The sequence below is a fragment of the Chlamydotis macqueenii genome, chromosome 2 (genome assembly GCF_036417535.1).
Source record: "Chlamydotis macqueenii isolate bChlMac1 chromosome 2, bChlMac1.mat, whole genome shotgun sequence".
Classification (NCBI taxonomy): domain Eukaryota; kingdom Metazoa; phylum Chordata; class Aves; order Otidiformes; family Otididae; genus Chlamydotis; species Chlamydotis macqueenii.
The window spans coordinates 26,302,260-26,323,294 of NC_141557.1; the positions used below are offsets into that span (position 1 = coordinate 26,302,260).

At 43.1% G+C, this 21,035-nt stretch overlaps 1 protein-coding gene across 3 annotated transcripts in view; it reads left to right on the top strand.

Annotated features, from left to right (window-relative positions):
- Nucleotides 1-21,035, top strand: part of DYNC1I1 (dynein cytoplasmic 1 intermediate chain 1) — a 193,183-nt gene that overhangs the window by 153,463 nt on the left and 18,685 nt on the right. For all 3 annotated transcript variants that reach the window (XM_086741518.1, XM_086741520.1, XM_086741519.1), the window contains exon 15: nt 15,008-15,148. In XM_086741518.1, the coding sequence (XP_086597644.1) occupies nt 15,008-15,148 (141 nt within the window). The remainder of the gene's footprint in view (nt 1-15,007; nt 15,149-21,035) is intronic.

Genomic DNA, 21,035 nt, shown 5'->3' on the forward strand with positions numbered 1-21,035 from the left:
CTAGGAGATTAGGATGCCTTGTACTACAAGTCATCACACAATCCCTCCAGCACTCCCTGTGCAGGCTAAATTGCAAGGCTAATATGGTGGTGCAGCAGCAGGAACACTTTCTTCTGATGAAGCAACAGTACGACTTAATGCAATCAATATCACTCATGAAATTCATTGCTGTAGGAGATTGTGATAGCCAGAAAGTATAAATTGTCCCTGGACACTGATGGCTGGAAGCAGGGAAGAAATACACGCTGGAACTTACATTTATGACCACCATGGATCTGTTGCTAGCGACCATGGACATGTCCCTGTGACCTCTGACAGGGAGAGCACTGTGAACACCAGGAGTGAATACACAGTCCTGTGAAAGTTTGAAACCCCAGCACCCCATAGAACTGTATGAATATAGGGTAATGACAGCAGGAGTGAAAACTAAACAGACCAACTTGTTGCATTGTACAGGCTGAGAAAAACAGAAGAATGAGAGCTAAAATCCTAATTATATAAGTCATCTAAACAGTTATTTTTGTCATACACCAGAGTAGAGAACTGCCTTCCAAATGCCTGGCTTTTGTCTTAACCATGTTTTTATCCCTGCATTTGGTTCACATCTTGAGCTACACCCAGCAGAGTTCCCATGCTGGAAGCTGACCTCAGTCAGGAAGTATCTCAGCGTGTCTTCCTCCAAGACATCAGGGCTTGGAGAAGCTAGGACAGATGCACAGCAAATGTAAATACAAAAGTGGTCAGAAAGGCTTATGTGACAGCCTTATGCTGGAAACAGAAGCACAGTTACCTAGAGAATAACTTGAATCAGCTTCCATAGTAGCTTCACAATGCATTTGTTAATGGCCTGATCCAATGTGCATGCTAATTAATAGGTGTCTTTTCCTGATCAACAGTGACCACAACTGATGGTTTTGTCTTGAGTGTTACATTTTAGGAAGCTCATTATAAGAAAGGTGCATGATTTACCTAATTTGCATGTAACCATACACATCAGTGGACCCAGGAGTGGTCCAGGGGAGTGGTCATGGGCAGACTGGAATGGGTCTGCGATGGGTCCTAGGTGGTAAACAGTAGAAAGGGCTGCTGAATAACCAAGTGATGGAGAGCTTAGATGTTAGCTGGTTGGGGATGACTAGGCTGTCTGGTGTCTGAGATAAGTGGAGTCCTGGACAGTGGTAACTGGTGGCAAAGCAATATTGGAGCGTGGAAGTTGAATCTGAGTAAGGGGAAAAGAATTTCTGGGGACTGGGGGGAAGATGAAAGGCAGATACTGAATTCTAAACATATGTGTCCAGAAAAGTCTAGTTTGAGGTTGAATATGGCAATAAGGGTGTCATCCATCTGCAACTTAAATGAAATTATATTAAGGGATAATAAGGCCTGTTTTTTATTTTATACTCCTGGGATTTTACAAGTTCACAGTAACACTAACAGCATATTTTGGGCACAAAGACACTGCAGTTAGCAGTACACAGTTACCCTTGTGGAAGAATTCAGTGCCAAAATGGTTAGGTCAGATTCTGTTCAATACAGTCAGTCTTCAAAGAACCAAACCATTTAAATCTCTAATATCTACCAAGCTGTGGGTCGTCTGGCAAGAGGGGCTTCCTGAAAAAGCTGTTTGACCTAGCTGATGTGAGATGTGATGTGCATGTGACACACCACAGCACCACTCCGAGCTGGAAGCCGCGGTGCTGGATTGGATCTCTTGCTTTCTTCCAGAGCAGGTTTGGGCAGCAGCAGCCCCAGGCTGCTGCACTGCCAGACACTGCCCTGTGAGGACATCCTCTGAGACACTAGAGAAGTTCTTGAACTATGATGAATTTTTTCTTCCAATTTGACTCTGGTGTAAGTTTCTTTCCATACTGTCTGGATAATTCTCTTGGCTGGAGCTATTACATATTTAGAGGTCTCTTTGTTCAGTTCCCATAGTCAGGGCCTGGTCAATCAGTGGGCTTTGAATAAACCCACCAGCATGTTTGTTTCTCTGAAAAAAATAGTGGATTCATATGAAGCACTGAGTGCTACTGCTGGTTTATGAGAGTTTACTCAGAATTGTTTTACTCCTTTGGTTTCTTATTTGTAAATTTAATCTCTCTATCGGCATCCAATGTTAAATTGCTTTCCTGCTTCCACCACTGTTGTCTACTTAATCCTATGCACATTATCCTCTTTGGTCCTGAAATTCAATTCCTTTCTGTTTCACAGGTTCAGAGTCAATGTCCAATTGTAAAGTGAACTGTAAAAGCTCTGTGTTTATATTGCCTATTGATGTTGTGTAGCATCCTGGGGTGCTTACAAGAAAGACACTTTCATAGCAGGCATTTGACTGATGGATTGAAAGCACCATCTCCCTTAAAAACTCTGGCTTGACATTTTATAATCTGTTTTTGTGGTTAACACAGTTTCTATCTAAAGGCAGTGTCATGGGTTAACTGCAGTCAGCAATCTAATACCACGCAGCCGCTTGCTCATCCTCCCCTTCCCCAGTAGAATGGGGCAGAGAATCAGGAAGAAAGGAAAACTTGTGGGTTGAGATGAGACATTTTACTAGGATAGCAAAAGAAGATTATTATAATTATGAAATATATGGATACTAAAATATACAAAACGAACGATACATAATTTTTCACCACCTGACGACCAGATGACCAATACAGCCCGTCCCAAGCAGTGATAAAGGAAACAAAACCAAGTAGCAAGCAAAGGAGGAGGGGAGTGGGGAGAGACAAAGAGAGAGGGCTGCCCCCCAGCCAACTCCCCACTTATGTACTGAGCATGACATCTATAGTATGGAATATTTCTTTGGCCACTTTGGGTCAGCTGTACTGGCCATATCCCTCCCAGCTTCCTGCACCTGCACATTAGCAAAACCTGGGAAGCTGGAAAACGTCCTTGGTCTCCTTAGCTACAACTAAACACCAGTGTATTATCAACAGTCTTCACATACCAAATCCCATACTAAATCCAAACACAGCTACTGAGAAAAAAAATTAGCTCCATCCCAGCCAAAACCAGGACAGGCAGTTCAACCAGGTGACTGAGAACAAGGTTTTCACTAACAAAAGAATGAAAGTTTTGTAGATAACACTAATACAAGGTTCATATTATCACCCATCACATTAGCCAATAATTAGTTCTCTGGGTGAAGAGTAAGCAACCAGAAGCAACAGGAAAAGAAAAGGAATTTGCAAAGCTAGTCACTTGATAGCCCAAGTTCCTGATGAAGTCAGTAGGGCTTTTAACTGGAATTCATGCTACGCCACATGAGCTGGTCCTGGCTGCAGAGCCGTCAAAGGGAAGTCCTGATGTGAAGTGTCTGCGGAGCTCTGCCCTTAATTAGATATTGTCTGTACGATGCTTTGAAGAGGTAAAGTGCTAAGTGGAAATGCTAAGTGTTGTTAATTAATTAAGCACTAATCCTCATGAACAAATAGCATGAGGTTAAATAATGAAATATAAGTATTGTTATTATTATTACAGCAATTGCTGTTTGGAGTGCAAATTTTTAGATACTGTGTCAAGGGACAGGAGTGAGCTTGGAATTGTTAAAGCATAGCAAAACATAAGCTAGTTTCAGCTAAAGCCTAGAAGATGGCTTTTTTTTGCTGCTGAGGGAGCCAGTAAAGGTCTGGATAGAGAGCTGGATTTTGTTAGCTCTTTGATCCTTCACCTGTCTCCTTTGTCTCTTATCCTTCCATTGAGGGGAGGTGCTAATGACTGTTTTTCTCCTCTTGCATCTACGCCTAAGTCATACTCAGATGGGCAGCTGACTAGAAGAGAGATAGGAATAAATGTAACAGCAGTGCTGTGTCCCCATCCATAGAATCATAGAATAGTTTGGGTTGGAAGGGACCCCCAAAGGTCATCTAGTCCGACCCCCCTGCAAGGAGCAGGGACATCCCTGACTAGATCAGGTTGCTCAGAGCCTCATCCAGCCTGGCCTTGAATGTTTCCAGGGATGGGGCCTCCACCACCTTTCTGGGCAACCTGTTCCAGTGTTCTATAACTCGCATCGTAAAAATTTTTTTCCTAATTTCTAATCTAAATCTACCCCCCTCTATTTTAAAACCATTACCTCTCATCCTATTGCAACAGGCCCTACTGAACAGCCTCTCCCCATCTTTCTTGTAGGCCCCCTTGAGGTACTGGAAGACCGCTATCAGGTCTCCCCGGAGCCTCCTCTTCTCCAGGCTGAACAGCCCCAACTCTCTCAGCCTGTCCTCATAAGAGAGGTGCACCAGCCCTTTTATCATCTTCGTGGCCCTCCTCTGCTTATCTCCCTCTTTGCCTAATGTTTAAGTAACAGTGGTGAGTGCCATAATCAGAAGGCAGGACAGAGGTGAGCAGACTGGTAGTAGGACCACCACATAACCATTAGCAAGGACTAATTAAGCCAGAGGACATGCGTGCCTTCAGTGACAGACAACCTACTTTTGTGTCCGTGCTCGGTTTTCCCTTATTAGCATGTGTATCAATGGTAGCTCCTTCCTAGTCCCTCTCCTTTGTCTTCTCTTCCTTATGCTCTTCACATGCTGCTCTTCTCTTTTGTTGTTCCAGTCTCAGTGTTGTTCCAGTCTGCAGTCTGTTGTGCTTTTAGAGAAACCACATTTCAAGCAGCAAAAATTCACATTTCTATGCTATGTGCCTTCATGTAGATATCTGTACCTTCAATATCTTGTACCATTATATTGGTATGACCCAGTTCTCCTGACCCGTGGAGTGAATTATTTTACCTGGCACTTTCATACCTTCCTATCAGCATATAGCTTCAAACTCGACTGGTTTTAATTCGGTCCAGAGGTTGAACACTGTCTCCTCAGAGGTCAAGCTGAAGCCTATCACTAGAACAGTGCAAAGAAGCCTGTGGTGGAGGCAGTGTTGCTAAAGATAGGTACCCCTACCCCCCCAATCTCTTTCCCCAAAAGCCTGGCTGGTGAGATCTGATAGGATCAACTTGATAGACCAAACTTACTGTGATGGAAAATGGTGTAGCATAATGAATCAGAGCATTACATGATTGTGTGGGTTAGTCACCAAGAAAGCAGTGCGCTCACAAATGGGCAATTTTTAAAGCTTACTGAAATAACAGGGTCAGGACGTCACTTTTTTAAGATTAAGAACTTACTATTTTTTACATTAAAAATAGCGTGTATCAAGATATCTGGTTACTGACTCAGATTTTTTTTCTAGTATAATTTCAGTCACATTAGGTGGGTGAATGAGAGCCTCTTGGATATGGATAGCATCGCCTGAAATTAGAGATCCAAATAGAAATGTAGGCAAACATGTAGTCAAGTCACGATAAAAGGACAGGAAACTTAGTGAATTATTACAACAACTTGGTGAACTCTCCCTCATGAAAATTGTTTTAACTGTAATTGGAAATGCTGGAGTCAATTACTTGATTTAGTAATTCCTCAATTTAATAAGTCCCATGGCAGGTGATTAGAGTGGATCACAGATAAGGGACACTGATGTTACTGGTTAATGGTATATAGCATTCCCCTGCCCTATGGAGGATGTTCCTATTCCTGTGAATATGCAGTTATTTATGAAGAGTTTAGGAGCTGCACAAGAGTGGAGCCAGTGGTTTGGGCACCAAGCCACGCTGCAAAGGTCTGCCTGAGGACTGGAACATGTGTCTTCCCTGAGGGGAGGAAGTGCTGTGATGATCTTGCCATTTTGCTCTGAGCTGTATCTTGTGTCATGAACAACTCCAGTTTCACTGAAAGTAGGATCTTCTCAGAGTAAAGCTTTGATTTTAATGTGCTGACGCTTCCTGTTGAAAACCAGTTTTGTCCACTTGGGGCCAGCCCTACTTCTCCAGTTTGCAACAGGATCAGACCAGTCTCTGACAGTGAAATGGACTGGTGAAATGCAGAGGTTAGTCATGTACCTTATCTTGCAAGTGTAGATGAAAGCTGGACTTAGTGAAATTTAAAAAGATTGTTCTTTTAAAAGAGATTGTTCATTTCTTCTTTTAGAAAGAACTTGTTCATTCTTAATGTTACTTTCTAAGCTTTCCCAAATCCTTTGGGCCATATTCAGTCTTCTCACATTAGCATGAAGCATTTTAGATGACTCTTACTGCATATGAAGTTGGATCCTCCTGGATCCTTTATTATTTAGGGCTTCCATACTTTGGTTTCTTTCCAGCAGCCACTGGAAAGAAGTAATTGCAATGCATACAATAGACATCTCTTGGAGGCGCCACCATTACTTCACACTACTGACTTTACAGGAGCCTGGCAGATAATCAGTTGTTGTAGCTTTTCATGGCGTTCTTGCATCTGGACAGCCTCAGGTCATATCTAAACTGGTAGACATGGCAGCACTTCTGAGCTCCTGGGTTTGTCTTCTTGTTCTGGCTTCTCCCAAACCACTACCAGGAAGGAATCAGCCTCTTTATCCCATGCCACACACACACACACAGCTATTCCTTGATTCTGCAACCAGAAAAGATAAGATACAAGCCAAAGAAAGCCAGGCTGTGCTCTGACCAGATGCTAAATCAAACTATAGGGGTGTCAGGACCTCTGGCTTTCTGCACCTACCACCCCAGTGAATCTAGATGCAATCTGTATCTGTCTCTACTGCCATGGTGGGTGATCTCAAAAAGGCCTGGAGAGTTTAGGGAAGCATGAGAAATAACATCAAGAAGAAAAAAAGAGGAAAAGAAACAATGTACAGTAAGGGAGACCAAAACTTTAGTCTATTTTGGGAGCAGGTGGTCTGAATACAGACAGTCCTCCCTATTTTCTTCTCTCTGTGGAATCCATTAATAATCCCTCCCTCCCTTTTATTTTGGTGGGGCTCAAAGTCTAGCTCAGGGGATGATTTAACCCCTCTTATTTTGGATACATGGCTAGAACGATCCCCCTCACTGCTGCATCACAACACAGAGTTCCTTCTTGATTCTGCTTGGAAGGCAATCACCTTCCTTCGACAACGTTGCATTTCCAGTGCAGGCTTTCCTCTTTGATAAAAGCAATTAAAATTATTAATCTGATTAATCACTGTCCAAATGCTAATTTTATCTGATTTCAGGAAAAGACAAAGGGTGATAAAATAGCATGCTGGATTTCATGGAAATGGTCTCTCTGTGGTGTGAGTTCAGAATTTTGAGTTTTGTCCAAAAACAAGGCAATGAATGAATTTGCTTCAGAGCTCACTTTCTGTCAAAAGGCCAAGCTGACTTGGGGAAGAGGGTGGAGTTGCCTGTTCAGACAGGATTTTTTTAGTTTTTTGCCCTTTACCTCTGGAGCCAGAGGTCTGGCTCTCATCCAGCTGTACAAAAAAGATGATTATGGTATTTTCTAGGTAATTTTAAAGAGCAAAACCAAACTGAAGTCAGGTGGCTTGAAATCAGCCCCAAGTTCTGCACATAAAATGTTTCTCATGATTTTGGTTTTTGGTGTAGCCATTTTTGAAAAGTGATAGGAAAATATTCTTCAGCTGGCCAACATATTTCATTTGCTCACGCAAACCATGCTGCTTCTTTGTGAAACACTTGGTGAAGAGTGGCACACACACATAAAAATAAATAAGTCATCTAAAATACCGAGGCTGTTCTGAAAAACTCAGTGGGCTAAACTTGATTTCAGAAAACGCTAACATAAATCTAGCTGTAGCCAGTTAAAGCTTTATTTGCACACAGAAAAGCAGAATTGGATTTCAGGAGCTCATATAATCTGTACAAAACAAAGTCGTGAATCCTTTTTCCCCTGAAATCAAAATGCAAACCTCCCACTGACTGTTCTGTTGCAGAATTACGTTGGAGAATTGGGCTCGCATGTAACAGAGAAACATTTCAGGAAAATTATCAATATATGAAGCCCAAGACATCTTCCCTAATTGAAATTTTCTCCCACCTGCTTCATGCAGCCGTCCTTTCTCTGCTATGTCAGAGACTTTTGTTATCAGTAAAAAAAAAGGAACTGTATTCAAATCCTACAAGATGGAGTTCTCTTCAGTAGTAATTAGCCTCAAAATCATTGCCTGCTGACCCATGAAAGCTTTGCAGGCATCCTGGAGGCAGCAGCTACAAATACTAATCTTGACTGTTCAGCAGACAGTGCTGTAGCATCAGGCCGTCTCAGCCACCCTGCAACATTCCCCATGCTCCTGCCTGCGTTTCCTGGCAGCTGGAACTGCAGCAGCCGAGTCACTTGAAAGCCTGGTCATTCACCGAGTCCACATGCAATGCCAGGCCATGAAGAAGCAGCATTTTCCACTAAAAAGAAAAATTGAATTTTCAGGGGCCTCATACTGAATGTAGAGTCACAGGGGTGGGAAACAACACCCTGAAACCACAGCTATGTTATCCTGCTGCCCTCCTTGCCTTGCAATTCGAGCTAAACTACCTCTCTTTAACAACTTGAGGCCCGACGCAGGGAGACCAGTCCCACTGACTCCAACAGGAGTAGGCTCAGGACATAAGTGCGTGCCGCTACCTCTCCTGCATGATGGGAAAGCACTAGCACAGTGATCCAGCTTCTCCCAAAGCATCCCACTTGCTCTCCAGCTCTGCTTCCTAATCCCACCTATGTGGGATATAAACAGGGAGTGACAACTGGAGGTAGACCACCAAATCCACCCTTCTTCAGTGTTTCAATCTGTGTTCAGTGTTTCTGCTGACCAGGATTTGGCAATTCTTACATCAGTCTAGCAAAACTATACCTGGCTTATATGTCTTAGTAAGTCCAAGTTCTTCTCTGAAAAAAAAAAAATCCAGGAATACAGTAATATAAAGGCAGGAGTATGAGCTACAGAAACTGCGAATCAGTTTTGAGCTTCTTAAAAGAAGAAATTGAGCCATCTTTCGAAGTAGGTAGAAATACCAAATAACAGTATTTCTAAAGAAATCTCACAACTGAAACGCATAGTTAGTAGGATAGCAAGAAGTGCTGGCTTGCTTAAAGCATGTTTTAAATAAAAGGTGGAAAACCTGATTAACATTTAGCGATGAAGTCAGCAGTCTGAGGAAATACAGAACAAATGGCAAATACCTGTACAGGCTTTTCCACTGTTGCCATCCGCACTGCATCCAGCTTGATGTGGGCAAGCGGAACAGAAGGTATTAAACCTCAAGCAGTGGAAACCTGTAGGCACAATTCTCACAAGTGTGGAGTAAGAGGGGCTCCAGACTGGGACTGAAACTGGATGATCTAAACCACAGAAACAAGCATACACCAACCTGGCCAGTAGGAGCTGGGGAGAAAAGTGATCTGGGCACTGTCCTCCCTGGTGCCTCACTATAAGCCAGTCTACATGTTAGCTTCTTCATAACATCTTTCTTAAGCCTGTTTTGTAAAGTTTCAAGGCCTTACGTACCTTCTGATGTTTGTAAAATTCATCTGTGGCAAGCAGATATCTTATAATTAATTCATTTAAATTTACATTAGACATCAAGAAACACACATATGTGTCACACTTACTGAAAGCAGTTCCTCAGCTAATATGCAGTGGTGAAGAGGAATGCCATACTTTCTGCTTGTTTTTCTTCAGAAAGTAAAAAGATCTTTTTCCACTGAGTAAGTAGAAAGGCAGGGTAGAAAAGAGCTGGAAGACCAAAGCGAACAACTGAAGTCTAGCAGCACAGCCTGAAGGTGTCACATCTCTGCAGAGGACTTAAAACAGTTAAGGAGGATTAACCAAATAAGCAGTTTACCTGTCAGTATAGCTTCCAGAGTATCTCCACAGACCCCCCGAAAGGTCTGCCGTCTGACTTGATGACGGTCCTGAAAGTCAGGTGATGTCTGACTTCCCAAGTTCTTTTATTTTTTTTTCTCCATGCCACAGTATTAAATATTAAGATCAGTTCTCATTAAATCTGCCTGTGCCAATCATCAAACCTTTTTCCTTTGCTTCCTTCTTGTATGCTCACCCATGACACTTTGACTTTGAAGAAAAACCACAAAAATGTAATCATCATGTTATCTCCAGACTTGGTCTGCTCTCATAGCCCCTTTCCTTTCGGTCTCACTGTTGTCCCCTCCTCCAGCTATAATAATTCCCATATGTTTATGCAAAAATACTGGACTTTCTTTTATTATTGGCAATTAAGAGAGGGAACAGTTTCAGCATCTCTGCAAGAACGATAATTTCTAAAAGTGAACAGTTTTCTGCCTTGACTGCCTGCAACTTTTAGGATTCCAAAAAACAATCAGCATAGTAACACTACAGTACTTAAATAAAACAGGGCTGTGAATAGTGTAGGGATCATTTCCACACTCATTTATTCCTCCTTGTTGCTACTGAATCTAAAAAAATGAAGCCAGTTCCTTTGCCCAGAAATGCAGTTTAGACTTGATTCAGTGACCTAATAATCATCTGACAGTGAGATGATGCAACATGTACTGTAACACTTGCTTTAAATAAAGACTGCAGAGTTTCGCTTTGCAATGTGTTATCTACGCCAGAAGAGATGTCTTCCTTTGCCACCATTTTGTAGGGGTTTTTTTGTTGTTGTTTTTAATGAAGAAAGGCTATTTGTACAATATTTGGTCCCACAGGGGCCAAATTCATAGAATCATAGAATGGTTTGGGTTGGAAGGGACCTTAAAGATCATCTTGTTCGAGCCCCCTGTTCCCTGGTTTGTTCAAGGGCTCGACAGAAGAGCAGCCACTCTGCTCGGGACTGCTCTGGCTCTGCTCTTTCCAAGTGCCCAAGAGCTGGAGCTTGAGCCTAAACAAACACATAGAATCACAGCATCATAGAACAGTTTGGCTTGGAAGGGACCTTAACATCACATCAGCTTGTTCGGAAAGTTTCTATGCCAAGGACTAATGAATCTGTCATATTTGCTGCACACCTAGAAAAATAGCTTGAATCAGCTTACAATACCACACAGTGCTCATGGCTGTTGTTAATACAGTGTGAGCCAGAAGCACGGGCTTGGCTTATCGTCTTTAGAATGGAAGAAAATGGAATAGAAAGAAGGGGAGATAACAGAGTATGTGGTGTCACCGTACATCTGTACTGGTGAAGGTACAGTCTAGGGAAGTACCTTTAGGTGGAGCTGACACCCACAGAAATTGTGCCAACCTGTGAAACTCCGCTTTCATGAAACAGGCAAAGCCAATAGCTTTTTCCATAGCTTTTCAGAAGTCAGATGCTGGTTAAAACCTGTGGATATGTATTCATTCCTTTATATGGATAATTAGCTACTTTATGTGTGGCGCCTCCTGGATTAAAGAAAATTCTTCTATGCAAATAAGAAGTGGAATAGACTGGTCAAATTTATATGCGGAAAAAAAAGACCTCTTTTATTTAAATATATAGTTTTTATTTAGGTGAGTTTCTTATTTCATAGACAAGTGCTAATTCCTAGACAGGTCTCAGGTATTTAAAATGTTCACTCTGCATTGTTCTTTTAAACAATGCTTGTATACAAACACTGAGGATGAACAATAGATTTTGACGACATGCTTAAATAAATGAGACAAAACCACGTGTCTTGGAATTGGCTTTTTCGCATTTTCCACTGAATGCTCAAATCCTGTCCTATTGAAATCAATGGCAAAACTCCACCGATTCCGTAGTACCGCATTTTCACTCCAAACTCTCTTCTAGAGTAATAAGTAGATTTGGCCCAAGTTTGTCTGAAGGTACGGCTTTAAACTATTTCTTCTGTTCTATTGAATAACAGAGTAGGTTGATATTTAAGAATGAAAGCTCATCAAGTTTAAATTTCAGTTGTTTTATAATAATAGCCATATGTTAGTTATAGATTGTGTAAGATTGAAGTTTTGGTAATTTAAAACTGCTTTAAAGTGACCTTTACATGGTTCTACATTTCAACATTTTTTAAAAGTGGTCGGTATCGGTCCTTACTCATAAATCCTTACATTGAAAGAATTTGCAGGCCCGGGCCCTTCGTTAACGGGCTTACAGTAAGGAAGTCCTGCAAGCATTTATATACACACTTAACCTTACAAATGGAGTCTTTATGATGAAATCAACATAACTGCTCTCAGTGAGCAAAATCAGACCAGGATGAAATGTCAGCTTTTAAGAAAGCTCACTCGCTGTTACTCTTGAAGCAAGAAGGACCTCCAGCCTGACCTGATGCAGTTCTTATGTTCTTCTCTAGTTAAATGGTGCAAAACAAGGCATAGCATGGGAAAGATTTGTTTTTTTCCACTGAGGCTGATCAAGCTGGGAGGGCAGAGATGCTGTGGGCACTGTGAAGGCTGTAGCTCAGCTCCGCTGCCACTGCCTGGTGGTGCCATATGATTTCTCCTTGTTTTCCCAGCCACACGGCAGTTGATCTTGCCTTTTGCTTGGGCTGCTCAGGTGGCTGCAATTTCCTATTTCCCTACAGTGTGCCACTCTATTCATCTCCATTCATTTGTGTGTCATTGCTTGCATGTCTCATAAAGACATATTACTCCTGTTGCCCAGATTTTCCCTCTGACTTCCTATCTGACTGAATATTTCCAGTTACGGTAAAGGCAATGCAGGCTGCCTATCTGCTGCGCTTTCCACTGCAAATACCAGCACTCCGAAAGTGGTTTTATTTGCTAACAGGGAAACTGAGGCACATCAGCTAAAGCTATTTGCTAGAGATTGTTCAGCATGTGAGCAGCAAGATACAGACTAGAACCACATCTCCTGATGTTTCCTTCTAATGCTTTGGCCTTTAGGCATGAATTGGAAAACAAACTGGCAGAACTAAAAAGAGCATAGAAGTGTCACACTCACAATAAGGTCAAAACAAATTTTGATATGTTGACAAAAAGGAGATACTGACTGAAACCTGCCCTGGATTGATTGATATCTTAATAGTTTTCTTACTTCTGTGGAATTTTGTTACTTCTCCCATTACGTTAAATGTTGAAGAGCTGTATGTGCGGCACATTTCCCATGAATAAGAAAAATACCAACCACCTAGTAGCTGACCAGATTTCCTTTCCTTTGGTGTACTATTGTGTTCAATGCCCATTTTCCCAGCATTTAGATGGTTGATGTATTTGAACCTAAATTAGATGTTCTCAGTGAAACTGCACAATATGGCAAATCGATATAGTGGATCCGTATGGCCCACTCTAAATACTATTTCCTGGCTAACAGATGAAGAGATTCACTTTGAAATTTCCTATTAAATACCTCTGCCTCTTAAAAGCTTAGTCTTCATTTGGCCCTCAATCCTGCAAAGGCTTTAGCACAGGCATGTAAGTAATTCCATTAACACGTGTAAGTGACTCCACTGGTACTAATAATATACTAAGCAGATACATATGTTTGGAGAACAAGACCTTGTTTAGGTAAGAAAATATTCTTGTATTTTTTTTTCCTTTTCTTTTGCAAAACCCCAGCTTTGGAAAAGAAATAAAAATGTTATATAAATTTAAGGTAATAAGCTCAAGCTGTAGTTTCATTTTATTGTCACACAAAACAAAATGTTTTCTTTTCTTAGGAAATGCAGAAAAAAAAATAGGCCAGTTATGAAAATTTAGGACCTGATCCTGTAATCATCCAAAGTGTCTTTCATTCATTCAAATATAGGAAAAACCGGCCTATAGAACCTGATCCCTTTCCATCTTCAGTATTTTTCCAAAGGACAAAGTCATGTAATTAAACCGCTGGCTGCTTTTTATGGTTTTTCTTATCCCTGCGATGAACAGAACTGTATCTAAATTACTGACGGTACCGTACTGCGGTAAGAACCCGTCACGTGAACGCTGACGAATGCGGCAGTACAGAGGTGCGCGTGTGCACGCACGCCCGTCCACGTGCTGGGCCGCGGCCCTGGGCGTCGGACGAGGTACCGCGTAGCGCAGGAGGGCTGAAAACAAAACTGGCGTGACTGAACAGACTGCTTTATTGCTCGAAATTAATAACAGACAAAAGAAAAGCGATACAGCAAATCAGTCACTCCAGTTTTCAGAAAGATGATGCAGGGCTCGGCGATGCACTGCAGGCATTCCCCACAATTGTTTCCTTTGCAAAATGAACGGGGACGCATTCTAGAGGGACCTGCCCGAGCCACCCCATGGGTGTAACCTAGAGATGTGCAGAGGGACCCCAAGGGACAGTTCATTTCTCGCAGAAGCCTCCGTGAGAGGCGGGGGGTGGGGGCTGCTGTGCCCCGCTTACCGGGGAGGCGGCAGGGCCGCCGCCGGCAGCTGGCGGGGGAGGCAGGGAGACCCTCGGAGAAGCCCCATTGTTTGGATTTCTGTCACAAGCCATGAGAATACTTAATTTCTTTCATCTCTGGAGTTTTCATTATCATTCAAATTTCATTTTCCATTAATTGATCGGGGATTAGCGAAGCCATTATGCAAAAATTAGGCAAGCCAGATGCGATGAATAATTCATGACGGACAATTACACTTTATTCCCGCTGTACTTCCTAACTTCCCTCCGACTTCCCGCCTGCTGGAGATGGCAGCCTTCCTTCCTTCCCTTTCCCGGCCGGGCCGGGCCTAGCGCCGCGGGGCCGCCGCCGAGCGAGGGCGGGAAGCTGGGCCCTGAGGCGGCACGCGGGGCCGGCCCGCGGGGTGGGGGAGGGGGTGATGCGTGCGGGCGCGCGCCCCGCCCGCCGCTAGGTGGCAGGCGCCGCCCGCCGTGCGCGGAGGGGCGCGGAGGGCGCCGCGTGGCTGCCCGCCGATCTCACGATCGTTATCGGGTGCGACCGCAAGCGCGGTTGGCTCGGGCGGGCGCGGCGGTGCCTGTCCGCCTGCCGCACCCCACCCCACCCCACCGCCCCCCCCCACCGGTCCGCCGGCGAGGTGCCGGCCGGCAGCGGGAGAGGCCGCGGGCGCTCCCCCCCCGCCCCGTCACCCGCACGTCCCACACCCCTCACGCCGGGCATCTCATTTATCCCACCGGACAGTTGTTGCCCCATTAAAGCGCAGTCCCACCCTTCGCGAGGACCTTTCATCTGGGGAAGTTTTATGACACTTTGTAAATGTGCAAAGTTTTTAATTAGACTCGCCAGACAGCCCCAGGCAGCACTAGCGCCACGAAGTCTTCATGCTTCTCTCTGCTTTACAGCACAACAAGCCGCTCTACTCCTTTGAAGACAATGCCGACTATGTCTACGATGTCATGTGGTCGCCAGTGCATCCCGCGCTCTTCGCCTGCGTGGACGGGATGGGGCGCCTGGATCTCTGGAACCTGAATAACGACACCGAGGTGAGGCGGCGCGGCGGCGGCCGGTGGCGGGAAGGCGAGGGCGGGCGGGCAGCGGGGCGCCGGGCAAGACCTTAACCCTGTGAGGGCCGGCGGCGCGGCGCTGCCGAGCGCCCCCTCCTCCCCTCCTGCCTCCCCCCACTCCCCCCAATCCGGGGGTCTGCGGGGGCGCCGGCATCCCTCAGGGAGCGGGGAGCCCGGCGTCGGCCGCCGCCCGCGCCCCGGGGCGCGGCGGGGAGGGCCGGTCCCGCTGCCGGGGGCGTCCGACCGCCCCCCTCCCCCGCCCGCCTTCTTTCCCTCCCTCCCGCCTCCCTCCCTCCCTGCCCCGCGGCGGGGCTGCTGCTGTCGGGTACCTGTCAGGGGTGGGGAGGGCCGGCTCCGGCACCCCCGGCAGAAAGCCAACACAAATACAGAGCTGCGCTGCCGAGGCGGGAGGGAGGTTGACTCCTTCTCGCTTATTTTAAGGCGCGCTTTTAAACTGTGCCCGTTTTGTACTTTTTTTTATTTTGCACCCTTCTCCCCCCTCGTTGGCACACCGCGCCAGGCCCCTGAAACGCCTCTGTCGTCGATGGCAGCCCTCGCCGAGGTGGTCACACCTTGGCAGCCCGGCCACAGCCGCCACGGGCCTGCCAGCGCTTCCCGCCTGCGGCCTGGGCCCGGGCGCCGGGCAGCCCTTCGCCAGCCTCCCGCGCTTGGGAGCGGCTTCGTGTTTGGATGGGAAACTTTGTTGCCCTTCGTGTTCGTCCTCTGCCCCAAATCCTCTGGAGGTTATAATTTGCAAGCCCAGTGCCTCTGGTGTGTCAGAAACGCAGTGTGCCCCTGCATCTTCCCTCTCCTCCCACCTTTCTGACTCGCTAGGTACTCGCTTGAGTTTTTTTAAGCACGCGACATCTCTCTCACATGTTATTTGTGATTTTATACCCTCACCTTTTTTCTCTTTAAAATTTGCTGAGAAATTTAAAGGCAGAGATACAAATGTAACATAAGTTTTCTTTTTCTTGCTGTTAAGTAAATAGGGGGGGACCTTTGGGAAGGAAACGTCACACCTTTGAATTTCTCTGATGAGAAAGGATTAATCAGAGAGCTTTTTGCAAAGATTCGGAACTGTAAATACTGTATTTTCTAAAAAGTAATTTTCTAAATGTGCCAAACACTCCTTTTTCCTCATATTATTTCAAATTTGAAAAAAAATGCTGCAAACTTATATTGATACTGTTTTTTGTAGATTTGAGTTTCCCCAAAAAATGTTTTTGAGAAAACCTGTCACGTCGCTCAAGATCGGTCGTAGATGGCCAGCAAGAGTATTCAGCATGAGAATCGAAATATTTTTACTTAGTCCCATGTAAAATTAAGAACAAACAATGTAAAAAAAGGCATGTGTTAACTTTTTAACAGTTGCTTTTTATTTCAAAAAAAAGAGAAGACCAAAGAGAAAGTGGCACTATTTCCCCCCTGTACACCCTATTTTTACAATTATTATTTCTTTTAAGATTAGTTTGAACATTAATACGCCTTTCACATAAACACGCTATACATTTCAGACAGAGTAAAATATGGGCACAGTTTATGGCTTCCAGTGAGTGGTGCTTGCCATAAATAAGCATGGACAGGTAAGAGGAACCAGCACCGGGCGCTGCATTGTCAAGGGGAGTAGTGAGGCCTTTTGAAGTGCTCTGAGCAGGAAGCAGCGCAGCCTTTTTAATTAGAGCACATACAGCTGGAGGATATACAGGAGGAGTCTCCTCAGAATTTATTTTGGGAAGGGAGGGACATATCCTTCAGGTGTTCTCATTAATGCAGGCTTAAACACAGAGCATAAACCCCAGCATTTTAAGAAGAAAAAAAAAATAACCCTTTCCCCCCAAATACCAGGGCTGAAATCGTGCTTTGCTTGAAATTAACTGATGTTTTGCCATTTAACTCAATGAGACCGTAATTTCTTTAAAAAAATTAGTATGGACTGCTTGATCCCATTCCCATCAATAACAAGGCTGTACATAGAAAACTGCTGATACATTTTCAGTGTGTTTACATATAAATACATAGGAACATCAGAAAAAAAAATAATTTCAAGCTCAATCCTGCTTTTCTTCTGCATGCAAGGCCACCCCTGATTTCACAAATGATTTCCATTCTGAGAGGTCAAAATCAGCTCTCATGTAAGGATCAGACTGGAATTATTTTTGTGGTATCTGAGCTTTGTATTTTTATAAGAATTGAATTTAGGTCTCTGGAGGCAGAAATACCATTTGGTTTCCTTACTGGACACTAATGAAACAAATTTAAAAATCTCTATAAAGGGTGAACTGGCAAATTCTGAATAGATGTGAGGTTTTGTTATGTGGGAGAAGCAGCACAAATATCACTAGAAGAGAACTGTAAGGAGTTCTTTTAAACATCGTAACTGAAAGTGATCATTGTTCGCTGTGACCCTCTATCTGGTGGGTCATAATTGGTTTATAATTTTTAAGATTTCTGTAATTGATTCTGCCATTTAAGTCTGCGCTGCTATTTGCTAAGAAAAAGTCCTTGTCAGCACTTTTGTCTTTGCAATAAGAAATCTTGAAACACCTATTTTTTAGATCATTATTACTTTTAGATGTCAGATACGCAATGTCAAACTATTTGTGAAGGCAGTAGAAAATGACAGGTATATTAATGTGTTTAACTGCTAGCTATTGATAAAAATCTCGGTGTAAGAACTATAAATGATTCTTATTAATGAGACCTGGTTTTGTTTAATTTGGGATATAAGCCACATTATTATCTAGGCATTATTTTGTAAACCAATTAAGAAAATACTTGGTTTTAGTTACAATATGCTACCTTCAGTTTTTTTAACTGTAACGCAGTTTCCACTAGTGTTACTCGCTGTATTAAAAACATTTCTCCTGAGAGCTAGATGCTTTCTGATCAAAATAACTAAAATTCTTTGAATGTATGATGGACTTAATCAATTTAATTATTCTCAAAATCTGCATGTAAAGTAACAAGGGTATTTGTGTGCTTTGTGTTGATCTGTAGATAACAGAAATTGTTTTTAGAATAGCAATGAAAGTCAATATGTTTTATATTTGATAAATGAATATTTTAAAAAAATGCAAAAAGCAAAAAATCCTTACTCTTCATTCTTTTGCAAACTGAATATTGTTTCTAGGGATCAGTATAGTGAGTTTTGCAGATAGTTTCAGGATTCCAAATGCCAATTTCTTACCTATATGTAACATTTCTTTTTTGATCAAAAGACTGGAGAACATCTTTGGGTTATGATGAGTCTTATTTATCTATGAACTGATATCAAAGTGATTTCCAAAATTCCTTATTTCTGTTGTGTTATATCCCATTCAAATGTTTGTTGGGTTTTTTTTGCATCTGTACCATAGTTTTGTAAGTGTGAAGATGGTGTCTATTTCTAGAAACAGAGAAGATGTATTTGCAAGCAGGTTTTGACACTAAGTAAGCAATAAAAGCAAAAAAAAAAAAAAAATTAAAAGTATGTTCTTATCATGCAGGTTTTTCTGACTGCATCTTTCTTAATCTGTTACCTGTTAAAATCTCATTTCAAAATTGTTCAAAATCTGACAAGCACCAACTTCAGAAAATTTATAGTATTTCAAATATGATTTTAAAAACATAATGCTGCCATTATAAAGTAAACTTTTATCTTTGAAATCTAAAATAGGCATGTGTAATTTAACCGATCACTATTGAGAGCAGACAGATCTATTTTAAGATACTATAGTTTGACTATATTTCTCTCCATATTACTGGAGAAGAAGGCTTTTTATTTAGATTTTTAAAGACTTTCTTTATTGCTTTTTATTTCATTAGATGGCTTTGTGGAATAGTAACAGGATTTTACAAAACCATCGGGTTTTGAAAAAAAGCATGAGTTGTGTCTTGTGTCTGCGGCATGCGTGCTGCTTATTTTTATGTGGAACACTGAAAGAATGCTGTATTAACAAAAAAAAAACCAACTCTAGAGTTACGTATTTCAGCCTTCTGAAAGATTTTGTGAAAGTTCAGTGCCTTAAATATATGCTGTGTGTATTTGTATATGAAACAAATACCTTTGATCTATAGTTTTCCAAGAAACATAGCTGGTTAGTGGAGCAGTCCTCTAAAATGTGGTGTTTAGTTGTTGTTTGAAGAAACCTGTTTCCAAATGTTATGAAATTAATTTTGAGTAGAATTAATTTATTTTATTAAAAAAAAAAATAAATCGGTCATCACAGGACTTAAACTTGCTTGTTTTCTACTGTCATTTTATCATGGATCAATGACCCCGTGTCAGATTTAGGCCACTGACTTTAGCCCACTAAGCAGTAACAGACTTGGGACAAGGAGTTAGAGCATGCCAGCTTTTTTGGGTAATACTGCCTTGGACGGGATCTAGGCCTTGCACAATGGGGAGATGAGTCCAGTAGCTTATTTGCATTTGAATTACTTCTTCCAGGGGAGGGAGGGTGGTATCTGCTTTCTGATTGCTATCCAGCATTATTTCTACATCATTCTACAAACAAAATCCTCTTGCATTTCACACGTGGGGCTCAGGACGCTGCTGTGAAGCCCTTTGCAGAGGTGACGCCTTAGCTTGGCAGGCACGTTGTGCTCGAGGTGCCAGTTTGATTTTGCTGCCTTGTGTTGGGGTCGGTGAGGAGTCTCCAGGGGGGAGAGGGGCAAAGCAAGCAGCCCTGCTTCCCACTTCTCCACTCCTTGTCCTGCTGCTGGTGTGGCTGCGCACGCACTGCGGCTGTAACGAGAGTCTCAGGAAGTCTGCGAAGGTTCAGCTTCCCACTGTCACTCATCTTGTGTGACACAATGAAGGCGTTAGAGCTGAGGAGAAGGAGATTGGTGTGGGAGCTATACAATATTTGTTTTGAAATTATTTTTCTCCTGGATCTTTGGACCTATCTCACAACTACAATATAAGGCTACAGCCAGAGAACCAAGATTAAGTTACCAAAATATTGTTTTTGGTATGTTGTCGGTTTGTCAATGTTCAGACCAGGCTTTAATAACACCGTCAAGCTGCTTGCTTCCTGCTTCTGCTGCATTGTGCTGACAATGAGGACAGAAGGAGTACCTGTCACTCCTCCACAGGTAGCCTGGACTCTGGTTCCCGTCTGTCTGCCTCTTCTTGCCTGGACTGCTCTCCAATTCCATGTCCATTTATAGGTCCCGGGACACCCCCTTGTCCTCATCTGACCGTGTGACTGAGACCTGTTCCCACAGATGGATCTGGTGGAGGAGCTGCTTTTGCAGCTATCCTATCCCATTTGCCCTGACCTAAAAAGCATTAAAGCTAAAAAGCCTTGTTTGGAAGATTGTCATGCCACGCTACAGGCTCCTTGCTCAGGCAGGTTCTCTTATTAAAGGCAACTGGGTGGAGCATTAGCAGACTTGCAGGTTTACCATCATTTGTCGTATGAAGTGACCTACATCAACTGAGTGATCTACCTATCTGGGACAAACACCCACACAGTTCCTTCCTCCTGCAGCATTTTTGATGCCCTCATTCCAGCTTAGATTACAAATACTTTTCCTAAGATTGTATTCGTTGCTTTATTCATCCCACGCGTTAACCAGAATCTTTATGTATTCTTGTGGATCATCTGTTAAGTTGGTTGACTTGGGGCGGGGAGGAGGGTTGGAAATTAGACAGCATCCAGGTATATTTAAAGCAGAAGTCATCTCCTGGGGATGTAAAAGAGAATTGTGGGAATATATTGTAGGAGTTCTTAAATGTCAGCTCAGCTGTTCTCACTTCTGCCATGCCCTCACTCTGAAGTGTTTAGCTCAGGACTTTTCTGACATGATACCTAAGTTTTGACCTCTGCATCTAGCTACAGAGGTGAGTATGGATTTAAAAGATGTGTCAGCATGAATG